The following is a 14,886-nucleotide window of genomic DNA, read 5'->3' on the forward strand; positions in this document are numbered from 1 at the left end:
GGAACCATCTTGTAAATGTTTCAAAGCAGGTAACGATTACATTTTTGAAAAGGTCAGCTGTGCACTGGAGTTTTTAGCAAACGTTACTTACACTGGAATACACAGGGCATTCGTTGGGGACTGTTTTCAACTGCAGATTGATGTGTGCTAGTTGCATTTTATGACAACCATGTGGGATCGACTCAAAATGAAAAATAGTTCCTGTGTCTATCATATGGAATGAATATCACCCAGGGGAATAACATATATCAAGCTCTGGCTAAACAAATAAGACAAGGTAATCATTGCTTTTGGTCTTTTCATTGGATTTGGTTAACAAAAAGAACAATATAGGATATAACCAGCCTTATCCTATAATAACTCATATTTCCCCAATTTCAAACAGTGTGAATAAGCTGCATGTATATCTGTATGTGGACAGAAAGCTGAAGCTCTGGAGTCTGGGACCAAGCAGTTTGAGGAGCTGGAGTTCTGCCAGCTAGAGGAGGAGAGCAGTCTAGAGGAGAAGAAAGAAGCTCAGAGCTTGCAGCTGCTCCAAGAGCGAGCCGAGTACCACTGCAGCGTAGCCAAGAGGAAGGTGGGGATACATGTACAGCAGAAAACACGCACCTGTGCACAATCTGATCATCAGCATCAGATAATATGTCAGCATGACATTGAGAAACTGTTGATTCGCAGGAGAGGATGGCCGCTCTGGAGGCTCAGGTGAAGCAGCTGGGGTTACAGGCGTCTCAAGACTGTGAGGGGATGGCTAAGGACAGGAAAGTGACTCTGCAGCTGTTACACAAGGTTAGCCTCACACTGTTCATCAACCTACACAACTTTGCAGTGAATTGCATTTATATAGCCATGCAAGACATGCTGGCAGCTATGACTGGTTGAGAAAAACACCTTTTTGTCCGTGTTGGTTGCACCTTTTAGGAGCAGGACAGGCTGTGTGCCCTGGAGAAGAGGTACCACACCTTGACAGGAGGGAGAAACTTTCCAATGCCCAACAGCGGCGCGAAAGAGGTGAGCAGGTACATGTGAGACATCGTGTCGCAACCACCTGTGGTGTCTGAGCTGGAAGAAAATTACTGCAAAAGTGGATTTTTTTTTTTACTTAGGTGAATTTTTTAAACAGGAATTGCTTCACATCAACGAACCTGACCTTCTTTATGTGGATGGTCCTCCTCATAGCCCCTGTCCCTCCTCTGCCTCCTTCTCCTCCTCTCACATCCCCTCCCCTGAACTATATCCTGTCAGGCTACAAGAGGTAAATCTCAACAAAAACCAAAACCAAATCCCATGCTTCGACAATAGAAATAGGCATGATGGTGTGTTAGCAAATACTGACAAACAACAGCAGGCTTGCAGTGTGTATTTCAGGAGCTCAAGTGTCTGCCTTCCTCTATATTCATGTTTGTTTTGATGATTAAAGTCCCCGTCATCAGTTTCATCTTAAAGCGAGAGGCCCTCACGTTTGCTTTGTGAATCTTTTGAATGACTTGTGTTCACTGTCTTCAGCCCTTCTTATCCCTGTGTTGTTGGCTGTCGATGCAGGAGTACCTCAGGCTGTCTGATGTCATTAGGATGTATGGAAATGCTTCTATGCAGCCTCACTCCTCTTCCCCTGCTGCTCTCCACTGCCTCTCCCTCACTGTAGCTCCAGCTCTGCCATGTGAGGTAGACGCCCTCTCTGCCTTCTGATAACTTTCTCAGACTTGTCAATGTACTAAAACATTTAAACTACCAAAGCACATTGACAATATCATCAAATATTTTTTCTTATAGTTGCATCTTCTTTACCGTCTTTTCCACTTTCTGCTCTCTCCCTGTTTGTTTGTATGTTGTGTTTCACTGTTTCTGTATTGGTTGGCTGTCTGTGTGAAGGACTACATCACAGTCAGTCAGCTAAGCCAGATTTTTGGGATGCAGAGAGTCGACCACTCCTCTTCCTCCTCTCTTCCATCATTCCAACTTGCCTCCTCTGAAACCGCCTTCTCAAGCCACTCAAGTGCATGTGGTCCTTCCTCCTTTCCCTCTGCACAGGTTTGTCCTTCAATAATGCCCACTTGTTCAGTCTTCCCAACATTGCAACCCTCCTCTGAATTTCTGTGATGCTGTCCCAGCTTGGTATTGTCACGGGGACTGGCCCATGTTCACCAGCCTGTTGCTTTTGTTACTGATGCTGTTGCTCTGCTGCTTCCCTTTTTTTCTTTGGCTGGATGCTTTTCATCACCTCAGAGCCAGGTTGAGCTGAGCAGGAATGCATTGCCTCCTATTAATCTTGAGCGCTGGTACCAGGACATCATGGCTGCTGGAGACCCTCAGTCATGTCCTCCACCACTGCCTGCAAAGTCTTTTTCCACTCGCAGACACGGGCAGGTAAATTAAACTTATGCTCTCCTGGTTGCCAGTTTTTAGTGTCTCACTAGAGGGCACGAACAGCAATACAGATGTACTCTCAACACAGTGTCAGCATGAGGGGATCTTCTGAGAGCCACCCAACTATCTGCATTTTTATAACTAGGAAGCCCTCTAGTGGGCAAGAAAGGTCGGGGTAGTCTGTGAACCTCCATGCTGCCCAACAGCTTTTAAAAAGTCAGGATAAATACCAAAATAGCACAAACTATTAAAACGGTCACTGTAACCACAAAAACTATAATGATGTTAATTTGCAGGCCATGAAGCAGACATTAAAATCCAACCTTTAATTCTGGAAATAAAAGACTAATCTGTCTTCTCCTTTCAGCTTTTGAAGTCCAAATCAGAAGGCGAGGTTGGACAGGGGTCGTCCAGCACTCATCTGAGCAGCGCTTCAGCTCTGTCACACTCCACTGGTGGCACGTATGAGAAAAATGCATCCACCAAGGTCAGTTTCACACATCTGAAGTGTAATCGAAACATTAAAGTAGTTCACAGCATGATGCTTTTCATGCGTTTCTCAGGGCTTACAGTTGGTGCTGAGAGAGATGTCAAACCCATTTGACATGGACTCCAGGAGGCCGTTGGCTCTGCAGAGCAAAGGTACTAGAGTCCCTCACAGTCTCATCACATCCATGCAGCGCACTGGAGGGTTTCCACTGATATGCCCACATAACTTTAAACAGACAAAACTCCACAGCTGTTCTCACTTATTCTGTAACAAGGAGGAAGACTAGCCTCTTGCTCTCAGTGCATCAACTAGCAGCAATGACTTGGCACCATCACTAGAGGGCGATGTTAGTCTGTGACAGCTGACTCTGCACCCGATCTGCCTGCACAGATCCATCTCCCACAGTCCATCACTCCATCCTGCATCACCAGTCGCCACCGAGTGGCAACCAGGCGTACGACACCCTGAGCCTGGAGAGCTCAGACAGCATGGAGACCAGCGTCTCCACCGGCAACTCCGCCTGTACCCCAGAAAGGTGAGAGACTGGAAAATGAGCAGCTGGCTCTGTTTCCATGGGAACACTCAAGTCTGCCCCATCTCTCAGGAGAGGGGTCATTGCGATTTGTTCCCGTGACAACATGTTTTGTTACATGCCTGCTCACGTGACCGCTAGATACACTGGCTGTTGCCATGCCAACCCATTCAAGTTTTCGGTGATCTCACGAAGTTAAGTTTACCGTTAATGAAGAAGCCTCTTGCTCTCCTGCTGTTTTCAGTGTTTTGGTTTCCAGGCATGCGTGCTCACTTTTTTTTTTTTTTTTTTCATCCAAAGCCTTGTGACTACCGTGTCATCAGATGCTCCCTCTGTGTGTTGTAGTGCCTGTGGGTTAGAGGCCCAGAGGATAGAAGAGATGGAGAAGATGTTGAAGGAAGCGCAGCAGGAGAAAGCCAGACTGATTGAGAACAGAGTGAGTCCTACATATACTCCTGCAGATCTTTCACATGAAAGGCTCCGTCCTAACGGGTCAGTGTCCCATCACATCCAAAACTTTGTCTCTATCAAGATCAGAGAGCTGCGACAATTATTCAACCCACAGAATATTAATTAGGTTTTGTCGGGTTTTTTCAAGCAAAATTGACACAATTTTTTTATTTCCAGCTTTTCAAATGTTAACACTTGCTGCTTTCCTGTGTCATATATTATAGTAACCTGAATATATTTGGGTTTTGGACTATTGTTTAACTAAAACAATTAATTTAGATGCAAATTCTTGGGCTTTTTTAATTGTTTTCAAAGCATTCTGGAAACAAAATGATTAACTGACAAGCAAATAATTAGTAAATTGATGAAACTGATTAAAACAATCATTATTTACAGCCCTGAATTTTAGTTGGTAAACCTGAAATTATCACCTCATCTTTGGCATGACACACACTGTACTGTTTTGTTATGTGATGTTATTTCTGCCGTTTTCAGAAGGCGTGGAATCCATCTGCACAATGATCATGTTTGTGGAAAATATCTTTTTAAATTACAAATTGGTTGCAGGTGTTTTTTTCCTTTATAATGATGTGGCAAATGCATGGTAATCAGATAAACACAGTGATGTTCAGTACTTTTAAACTGTGTGTAAAGCATTTCATCACAAAAATAAAACTCTTTTCACACATATTAAAAACTCTATTGAGAAACAAACTGACCAACCAACAAATCTAGTAAACAAATTTTGTTCGTTTTTAGTGATAATTTGAATGAAATTATTGGTTTAGACTTCAGATTTTGTGAAACAATAGCGTTATGATCACATAATCACCAAATATTCCACTTCCACCTCGAGTCTACAAACTGTAACTGAGTTACTACAAAAACTTTGGTTTCTCCTGTTCAATAGGTGAAAACTATGAAAGTGATCAAAGTGATCAGTGAACTTAAGATGTGGTGAAATGAAGTCGTAATTATTTTGTTTATCTTTGTATTATTTCTTCATGTTGAAACAAAGTAGACCTGTGTGTAAGTATCTGAAAGCTGCAAAGGATCATTTTACATCAGCAAAGCTTACCCTTCCATACACAGACTTAAGGGATATATTTTACAAAACCCTGGATTGGGACTTCAATTCTCATGTGCGTCTTCTGACAGTCATTTGCTTTGTATTGCAATATTTGCCTACCATTAACATATTCTCCCCGTCTCCCTTTTCCCCATTATTTTTTCTTCTCTTCTCTCCATCTGTTCCCTTTTTCTCCTGTCCCGACGCTCCCAGGAGAGGGAGGTGCAGGCTCGGCGGCAGATGTTGGAGGAGGAGCGGAGGAGGCGAGAGGAGGCCGAGAGGAGGCTTCAGGACGAGACGGCCCACAGGCGGAGGCTGGTGGAGGAGGAGGTGAAGATGAGAGAGAAACACTTCTCCCAGGTCAGTGGAGCAGCAGGAGGAGACGGGCGGTGGGAAGAAGAGAGAGGATGGGAGGGGAGGGGAGGGGAGGGGGAGGGGGACTTGGGGGAGAGGATGAGAGACGAGACACTAAAGAGAGGCTGGGTATATGGGAAGATCAAAGATTGTCAAGGAAGGGAGAGAACGGGAGAGGAAGGAAGGGAGGGGGAAGAAAGTGAGAGGCAGAACAGAGAAAATTATCGGGGGTGGAGGGGGGGGGGTTTACAAAAAATATAATAGACTCATAATTTTAAGCTTTAATCCTGGCTGATTGTGTTTACCAGCGTCCGGTATCGTAAACAAATGTGCTCTATAAGAAATGCGCCAAGGTCAGCCTATTGTTAGATTAACACTTGACACTTTGTTCTCGGGTCAAATTTAAAGCTGCTACAATCAATAAATTCAAATTAACTACAGATCAAATGGCCATGTCTAATACAACATGAACATGGCCCGTTATACCCCGGCTCTGCAGTTCCTCTCAGCTCAGTAAGCAAATAATAACAAAGCTCTGGTAAACAAGGTGTACACAACCTACCCAGCTCTATAATGGCAAACAGACAAGGAGAGCAAGTACAGCGAGAAAACACAGAGGCATCTTCAGAGCCAGATATTCCTCTCAGAAGCTGGTAAAGAGAACAAAATAGCTAAAAGTAGCATTAATAGTGGATTTAACAGATGGACAGGGACATGATGCTAATGTTGCCTCATGTCTGCTGGATGTGTAAACAGGCACCTGTGTGCTAACACATTCAAGTTAAGTCAATTTAAGTTGTGTAACCCAAAAACACAAATCACAAATCTGCATCCAATAACATTGATTTGGATAAGAAAAACCCTTTAATGGGGAAAAAAAAAAAAAGAAAAAGGGTTTTAAGTATGCTTTAAGTTCTACGTCAGTGTTTTGTTAACAAATACCTGATGTGCCCAAGTGGGCAAATAAGGGTTTAATTCACCACAATTTGAAGTAGCATCAAAAAAACAAGAGGGAGAAACTTAAATTGAATAGACTCGCACTTAATATTTAGCTTGTGAATGTATATACTGAAAGGAAATGAACAAAAACAACAACTGTGAAAGAAAATGTTCACATACTGTCATTTCCTTCGTCAGTGTTCAGAGAAACATTTCCGACCGGACTTAGAATTTGTTCATGAAGGTTGCCGACTTGAATAAAGAGACTGCAAACCCCTCTGCTTATTATCCCCGTGGTTTCCCTCAGTAAGAAGCATTAAAGCAACATCAGACGTTTTCCCCACAGGCCCGTCCAATGACGCGCTATCTGCCCAACCGTAAGGAGGAGTTTGACCTGCGCGCCCACGTGGAGTCCTCCGGCCACAACATAGATACCTGCCCCTTCGTCATCCTCACAGAGAAAATGTGCAAGGGCCACCTGGTGAAGATGGGGGGCAAAATCAAGTCGTGGAAGAAACGCTGGTTCGTTTTTGACCGTCTCAAGAGGAACTTCAGTTATTACGTGGGTGAGGAATGACAACGATGATTTTTCTTTATGTTATGAGGGTACATTTATTTAATTACATGGCTACCAGTAAGTTGACCCTCTTTTTTTTTTTTTTTTCCAAGTCTTTTGATAGAGACCTGAGGACAAATGTATTCAAGATGAGAATATCACACACAAAATCAGATTTAAGAAAAAAGTCCCTTTGAGTATAATGATTATCTCTGACCTCAAATTGTGTTGCAGTTCATTCCAACACACAAAATACCAACCAGGTCTTATCAGTTCAGAGTTGGTAAGATGAACTTTGAAAGCAAATCCATCCTTTGACTTTAACTCAGCCGTCCAATTTATGATGATCGTTTGATTGATGTGTCGCTACAGAAATTAAATAACTAAAGTAAAACACTTGCAAATAATAATAATAATAAAAAAAAAGGAAGAGGCCAAGAGCTCACTCAGTTTCACACAAGCAGTGAACCCTTTAAGCTGCTCTTGAAGATTAACAAACTGACCCGAGAAAGGAAAACACGCAGGCGCTCTAAAACAGAGCAAAGAAAGAAGAAGAGTCGACCAGTTTCAATCTCACAGGAGGCAAAAATAAAAACAGATTGATTACACCGGGCACTCAAAATGGACAAAACAGCAGAAATACAAAACAGTGCATCACATAATGAAGTATCCAACAAAGATAGAGCTACCACAATGGCACCAAAATATATATATTTTTTTTAATGCTAAAAAAGAATGAATGACGTATCACTCGGAATGATTCATCAAAATTCACCCTCTGTATACAATTATTTGTACGGTCCCATTTTCTGATGGACGGTTCAAACACCCTCTGTTCCCTCTGCTCTCAAAAGACCCTCATTACAATCATAATGTTCCAGGTAAGTGTTGCGCCATTAAACAATCTAGGTTCCCAATTCTCTCACGCCATCTTTCAATTGTCTTTTGTTGCGTCTATAAACTCGAGAGGGAAAAGTGAGGTAACAGACTACATGCAGCATGTCTTGTTATAATTCATCATTGTATGTTTTTCTATGTCTATCTGTCTCTGTGGGTCTCTGTCAACACTCCTTTTCCTTTTTTTTAGGTGGCAGATAACTAAACTAGCTTGTCTGTGGTAGAAGGGCTGAGCCTGTAGGAAGACAGTTGACTGCGCTTTGCGGTCTCAGCTGCAGACACATCCTGCTTACGAAAAACATTGTGTCACATGTTGAGACGACTGTCTACCAAAGTACATTTCAAAACCTGCAAATTTACAAACAGCATTAAAAGAGCGACATAAGTAAAAAAAAAAACTTCCCTCCATCCCTCCTCCCTCCATCCCTCCTCCCTCCATCCCTCCATCCGTCCTCCCTCCTCCGTCATGCCTTTGAGGCCTAAAAGTTACAGCTTCTGTTAACTACTACTCCAACAACACAGTATGAGAAAGTATAGAAAATCCAAAAGCAGTTCATAAGAAGGATCCGTTTGCGTTCTGCTCGGCTCGGCTTGACTTGACTTGTCCGCTTTAAGCCTCTGGCCTCATTTACACAAACTGGTTCAGATTAAAGTGATCAAACCAGTGAACTTCAGGTTCCTGAGTGTACACCAGACCAGCGCCGGATTTATTCCGTTTCGGCCACCGGCCGTGCTGAACTTCGTCTGAGGGTTGTTTGCTCGCTTGCTGTTTTTCAGTGAAACCTGACTTGTGTCCCAGCCAGTGTTTATTCATCTGGCAGCTGATCAGAGTGACCCTCAGAGGAACTGTCCCCCGCTGTTTTTGTGTGTTAAAACTGAAGACAGTTTGTAATTCACGTCCGTCCGAATGTCCTCTGCATGGGAAACGATCCCAGTTAGTTTTGTGAATAATTCACGAGTGTTTCTTTAGACATTAGCTTACAATCAGGTTCAAAATAGAATCCGAGTGTATTTTCATTACTGACGCCCCTGTTCTTTTTGCTCCACTCTCTCCACTCACTTGCCTAGCCTTTTCACCCCCTCACTCCTGACGAAGATGATGGTGATGACGATGATGAAATAAGATGCAATACTTTCTCTAGATGTGTTTTTCTTGGGGAGGAGGCTAGCTCCTGGCTTGTTCGTGACTAATAAAACGAAACTCACATTTCAAAAACATTTATCTCATTACTAAGCAGATTTGACTTATGGAAAAGGGAAGGCGAGAAAAAGCGGCGGACGTATTTCAAAAGATTGCTTTTAATTGTTGGTTGATGTTTGTTTTTTTAGCCGGGCGTGCCGGTGTACACGGAGGAGACTAAAAGAAAAGACCACTGTTTATTTGAACAAGACCGGAATTCAAAAACTCTTTAAGCAGATCTTATTTGAAGAAAGCTTCTTTCACTCTTAAATGCCTGAAGTTCAGCCCTAAACTAGAAAAACCCATCAGCCCAGTTAGTGACTGCATCTGCTGAGCTTCATCCGCAGGTTTCACCCAAACACAAAACACAGACTCTTCAGAATAAAGCGATTTTAAAATGCTTAAAGGTATCACGTGGTTACAAAACAGAAACCCGAAGAACTGGACAGAAGGTCTGACCTGCTTCAAGGGAAATGTTCAATGCAAAGATCAAAGGTGATCGTCTTCTTTTTAAGATTTATAAAAATTCTCAACCTCGCCAGCAGGAAAAAGGCTTTTCAAAAAAAGAAAGAAAACACTACGGAGACAATCCAGAAAGTACGAGTGAAGAAAACAAGTCAGATTAATAGGATGGTAAAGACTTCAGGCATAGCTTGAAATAGACTCGCACTTTTAATTAACTTTTACTCTGATACTGAGCCGCTCATACCTATTCATGGGTATGTGTCGCTGGGGAAAAAGAGTTAACACCTTTTTCCTGTTTTTGTGTCTGGTTTCTCCTTTTAGATTTACGTTATTGTTCCCCTGTTTTACAGGATTAGGAACAGCATTATAAAAGACACATATTTCCTCTTTTAAGTAATCCAATTAAGGTACGACAAACAATTCTCATCCATTTAAATATATCTGCTATTCACTGCTGAATTGCAAGCTCTGACCCCGAGGGCAATTATGGGTTTATCGAAATGTATTTAATCAAGTCTTTGTTAATAAAAAAAAAAAAAAAAAAAAGGCAGAACATGTCCAAAGCTTGATCATGAAATGATGGCGGATGACACATATCTATGAGATTAAGACTTCACCTAATCAGTAGTCCTACTGAGATTGAGATCTTTTTTTTTTTTAAAGAATAGAGACAAATACACAATCAACACATATCTGAGACCAGATGACCGCAAGATTTAAGAGTCACAAAAAACAATTAAGAAACCAACAAAATCGGACCAGTTGGTGTTTTTAAAGGGATGCCACGTTCTTGGGAAAAGGTCTCATGTCAGTAGTTTCTTAAAAAAAAAAAAAAAAAAAAAAATCTATTTTAGCTTGAATAAGATATCATCTCATTTAACTTTAATGTTCCCTGATTCTTCCCCCATACTCATTTCAACTCAGTGCACTGATCTTATCTTTGTTTTATTTTTCTGAAACATTTTATAAATCCCCTCTGGAAGGGCAAAAGCAAACGTACAACTTGTTTTGTTCTCTCACGTGATTCTCTATTTGCTCCTATTTCAGGGTAGAAAAGTAAATATAAGGCCCTATGTTTTGACACCAGAGATTACAGTATGACATCTATTTTGTAATGAAGCTACCTAGTGTAGTCCACAGGTAATAATAAAGATGTTTTTACCATCAGTCCATTATTATGTATCCCTACATCACTGGCTGATTAGCTCCTGTCTGGTGCCTGGGCTGGCAGAGGTCTTGCATCAGTACAAGATGTAATGTCATGTATCTTAATATATTTATTTTCTTTTTCTCCTCTCAGACAAGCATGAGACCAAGCTGAAAGGGCTCATTTACTTTCAGGCGATTGAAGAGGTTTATTATGATCACCTACGCAGCGCCACCAAGGTAAACACTCCTTTTTCATTACTTACAATTCAGAACTTCATGGACTATTTTTAAATATTTTGCATGCATGATAATCATTTCTAAATTAGAGTGAGTGGAGTAATATGTGATGGGTTTTATTCCAAAAGGCTGTTTTCAAAACATTTTATGCAATATTTAAAAATTACAGATGACTCTCCACTCAAACTGTTGTCACTTAAAAATATGTGAAGGTCCTGAACAATTTCAAATGCCTATATAAACTTGATGTTGATAAATATGTTGGGTGTTTTTAATTATTGATATACTCATTTTGGAGTAAAACTAAATTTCTATAGCCACACACTTTATGTCAACTGTGTGGCAGGTGGCTGTTTGCTGCTGCCAAACTGAGTGTTACATTAAGAAGCCCAGATTAGATTCGATTTATTTAATTGTTAATTTGAAGTATTCACCTTTAATTTATAAAAGTGCGAGATGTTGACGTTACATTAATACAAACCTCCAATTAGAAACAGACTACTGGACCCAATTATGTTTGAGCAGTTATATTCTATTCTGACACATGTCTCTGAGGAAAAATATGCAACAGGTGCTGCTTTGAGTTTTCGGTGTAAAAAGTCTCCCGCTCTTCCTGTGATCCTCCAGAGCCCCAACCCATCTCTGACCTTCTGCGTGAAAACACACGACCGCCTGTACTACATGGTGGCGCCGTCCCCCGAGGCCATGAGGATCTGGATGGATGTCATAGTAACGGGCGCAGAGGGCTACACGCAGTTCATGAGCTGAGGGACCGCCGGGCGACCGACTCGGAGGGTGACGGGGACTGAGCGAGCGCCCGAACACCTGCGAGAACAACCTGAGCTGCTCCCAGATCAACGGCACACCGCCAGTCGCCGTGTAACCCATGGACATCTGAAGAGATGAATAATGTGGGGCTCTCATAAAAAAAGAAAAAGAAAAAAAAACAAGCCCGATGCCTTCGAGCAAATGAGGGCTCCGTCAGGACAGAGGTGCTTTTCAAAGAATTTACGAGTTGTATTTATCTTTTAGCCATGAGAATTAAAAAAAAAAAAAAAAAAAAGAGTTTGAGCAGCCTGCAGTGGATTTAAGAAGGGCGCTCTCGACGACATCAATCACATTCTGTTACCAAAATGTATTGTTAATATTTTGGAGATTTCAGGAGGAACACTTTACACAAGCTCAAACTGTTTACACCTCTGAAGCCGATTTATGCATGCAGTGTTATCACTCTAACCTTTTTGATACATTTCTACTTTTTCCCTTGAGTTTGTTAACTTTTCTCAAGTTAAAAAATTGTCTCTTGATATTTCAAAGTACTATAAAGGTAAGCAGCTACTCAAAAACATTTTAAGAGCGTCATGTTAAACATCATTTGGTGCCAAATACTTTTAATATTTTGCTAGATTTATGTTAATATCACTTTATATATTGTTCCAAAAGCTTTTCATTTAGGCAAATACTATAACATTAATGTGTCTGTATTTTACATATATATGAGAAACAAAATCTATTAGCATTTTAACAGAAATCAGAAATTATAGTCCTATAATAATGATATTCTAAGAGATACCATGTACATCTAATAAATAAAAATATACGATGCATTTTATGGGTTTATTTTGTCTGTTCCTGACAAATTAGCTAAACTGAATACATTCAGTTACAAACCATTTCTTGCTTCCTCAATTAGCGCTCCTCACAAACAAGTTGTTAATTACCATCTTTATGTAAATAATCTCTCGCACCCTAATGAGCTGCTGAGATTACAAAGGTGTTCCCTTTAAAATGTGTCTATTTACAAAAGAACAGTCAAGTGGTTTAATGAGTTAATTGGCTCGTTAACTCTGATTGTCTTCAGCTTTGGTCCAGAGACTCTGAAATCCTACCTCATGCTGTGTGTGTGTGTGTGTGTGTGTGTGTGTTTTTTTCTGGGGCAGTGAAATAATTATATGGCTCATGTGCACTAGGTGGGCCACCCAGAAAAAAAAAAAAAAAGAACATGAAGTGAAATTACATGCAACTTAACATGCATGATTCAATATCGAGAAATTTGAAACCGTGCGCATCAAATTCCCACAAACAAGTTCTTTTTAGAATAAAAATATATTCGCAAAGTGTTTTCTTCACATGTCCTTCAAATCCCATCACTATAAAGGAGGCACATGTGCAGATTAATAATAATGTATGACTGGTCTGTATTATTCAGTGGAAGGATACTTGTGACTGTCAGGGACAAGTTAGATTCAGCATTTGAAATATCAATTGTTATCATCCTGTTTTGAGGTGAAAAACACGTTTCCCGATATTTATTAAAATTAATATTCAGTTCAGCGCAGCTAAAGGCTCCCACTTATAACTCACACACCATCTGCGGCTTCACTAACAACCACTTCTCTGACCTTGGGAGAGATTTTCACATATCGTGTCATTCAGGATCTTTTGAGTCTCTGGTGCGCCCAGCTGAATAATAAACAGATCTTTAAGCGGGCAGTGTGAGCTCATTACCGTGGTGATGAGCATGAGTGACACCCACCCTTATTGTTGGTGAAATATTAATGAGCCCCGGGTGATCTTGTCTCACTTTTTACACACTCTGACTGGCCCTTTCCCCGGGCCTTTATCGCACAAATAAGACAGTCGGGCTGCGAATTAGCAAAGGTCTCGCATGATTTTGTCAATATTAATGGGAGATGTTAACCTTGTCGGAAAACAAGCTAAAAAAATCTGATGAAATGGAGATATCTCTCAGCTCGGAGGGAAAGTTTACAGCAGCACCTGTCAGAGACCTCCACTCCCACACCCTTCACAACATTTCAGAGCAGGCATTTGTAATTTATAAGTTTTCATATCCACATGAGTTCAGATTAATTTGGGAGATTAAAGAGAAAAATCTCTTGCCCAGCCCCGAACATGCTCCCCCTCCGAGAAAACACACACACACACACACACACACACACACACACACACACACACACACACAGCAGATGAAAACATATTTCACTAAATGCATCTGATACACCAGCCAAACTTCCACTCCCAATGTTTACTGCCTTCAACAAATCATCTCCACTCTCTGTGAAGAGAACGGAAAACGACAGTCATTAATTCAAAATACGGCGCACAATATACAAGTCATTAAACTACAATGCGTTCGGATTTCACGCCGAGCATAACAGTGATGTGTGAAAAATATCCAGAGGGGAGAAGTGCCAGCGTTGACCTAATGATGCCAACAAAAACATGCATAGTGAATACGATGACTGCATCCCACTGTGGGATATTTTTCTTTTCATTTCATTGACTGTCACACTGTACGACTTCAGTGATTTTTAAATAATGATATTTCAACATAGAAAAGAAAGAGAACAATTTAGAACAGGACTGGTTGTTTTATCTTTATGTTGCCCTACTTGAATCCTTCTGTCCACTACATGATCATGTTGAAGTATCATGGCTTTGACCTTTAACCTCTGTGTATTTGTTTGCATGCACGTTTAGGAGTTAAGATTTACAGATAAATGAATATAAAGTCTCTCTGACAGAAAGCAGCCCCCACATGACTCAAACTTCATGTGATAGTAAAGTCATGAATTATAATATTGTAAAGCTAGTAGTTTTAAAATGACTGACTGAATTAACATCCAGAATTTAAAGTTCAGAGTCAATAAAATACAAGTTTGGTGAAAGCTAAGCTCTGATAAGTGGACAGCACATGCAGCACATGCAGCACACGGCCCGAATGACTGTCGGCTGTGTGAAGCTCCAGAGGTGATAGACGCCGAGCCTCTGGGGTTTAAATGGTTCTGCAGAGCAGCATCACATGGCCTGAGTGCTGGAAATGACACCGAGGAACCACTTGGGACCCTTAAAGAGCTCAAATTTTGAAGATCACAAGTCATGTGCGAACACATTTGAGCAAAAATCTGTTGCACTTAACTAACATTTTATCATCTCGGGGATTCTGTTGTTTATGTTGCTGTTTTTTTTTCTCACTTCATCTGTAATTTTTTTCCCCTTCAAAACGATCAAAACATGTGGCAACCAATCGACGTGCTGTTATTTACGTCAGCTTTTACAGTATGGGTTTTACTTTATCGCACCAGGTCAGTATGGTTTGAGCCTCGTGTGCCATGAACGCCTCCGTTCAGGATACCTTCAGGAGTTTTTGAGGTAGTAAGGAGTGATAAAAGCTGTGAGA

At 41.0% G+C, this 14,886-nt stretch overlaps 1 protein-coding gene across 3 annotated transcripts in view; it reads left to right on the forward strand.

The window, feature by feature from the left end:
- The window catches only part of phldb1a (pleckstrin homology-like domain, family B, member 1a), a 30,387-nt gene extending 18,104 nt beyond the window's left edge, over positions 1–12,283 (forward strand). The window contains exons 12-26 of one of the 3 annotated variants that reach the window (XM_069146593.1): positions 422–577; positions 679–789; positions 922–1,011; positions 1,124–1,255; positions 1,543–1,665; positions 1,873–2,031; positions 2,227–2,367; positions 2,735–2,854; positions 2,931–3,009; positions 3,248–3,392; positions 3,735–3,825; positions 5,122–5,268; positions 6,548–6,767; positions 10,600–10,685; positions 11,313–12,283. In XM_069146593.1, the coding sequence (XP_069002694.1) occupies positions 422–577; positions 679–789; positions 922–1,011; positions 1,124–1,255; positions 1,543–1,665; positions 1,873–2,031; positions 2,227–2,367; positions 2,735–2,854; positions 2,931–3,009; positions 3,248–3,392; positions 3,735–3,825; positions 5,122–5,268; positions 6,548–6,767; positions 10,600–10,685; positions 11,313–11,453 (1,941 nt within the window). In that variant the 3' untranslated portion in view covers positions 11,454–12,283. The remainder of the gene's footprint in view (positions 1–421; positions 578–678; positions 790–921; positions 1,012–1,123; positions 1,256–1,542; positions 1,666–1,872; positions 2,032–2,226; positions 2,368–2,734; positions 2,855–2,930; positions 3,010–3,247; positions 3,393–3,734; positions 3,826–5,121; positions 5,269–6,547; positions 6,768–10,599; positions 10,686–11,312) is intronic. The other 2 variants (XM_069146594.1, XM_069146595.1) reach the window with 2 other exon arrangements.
- The last annotated feature ends 2,603 nt before the right edge of the window (positions 12,284–14,886 follow it).

This window comes from Embiotoca jacksoni, unplaced genomic scaffold, assembly GCF_022577435.1.
Source record: "Embiotoca jacksoni isolate LCO1_2020_lvr unplaced genomic scaffold, fEmbJac1.0.p SCAF_13, whole genome shotgun sequence".
NCBI lineage: Eukaryota > Metazoa > Chordata > Actinopteri > Embiotocidae > Embiotoca > Embiotoca jacksoni.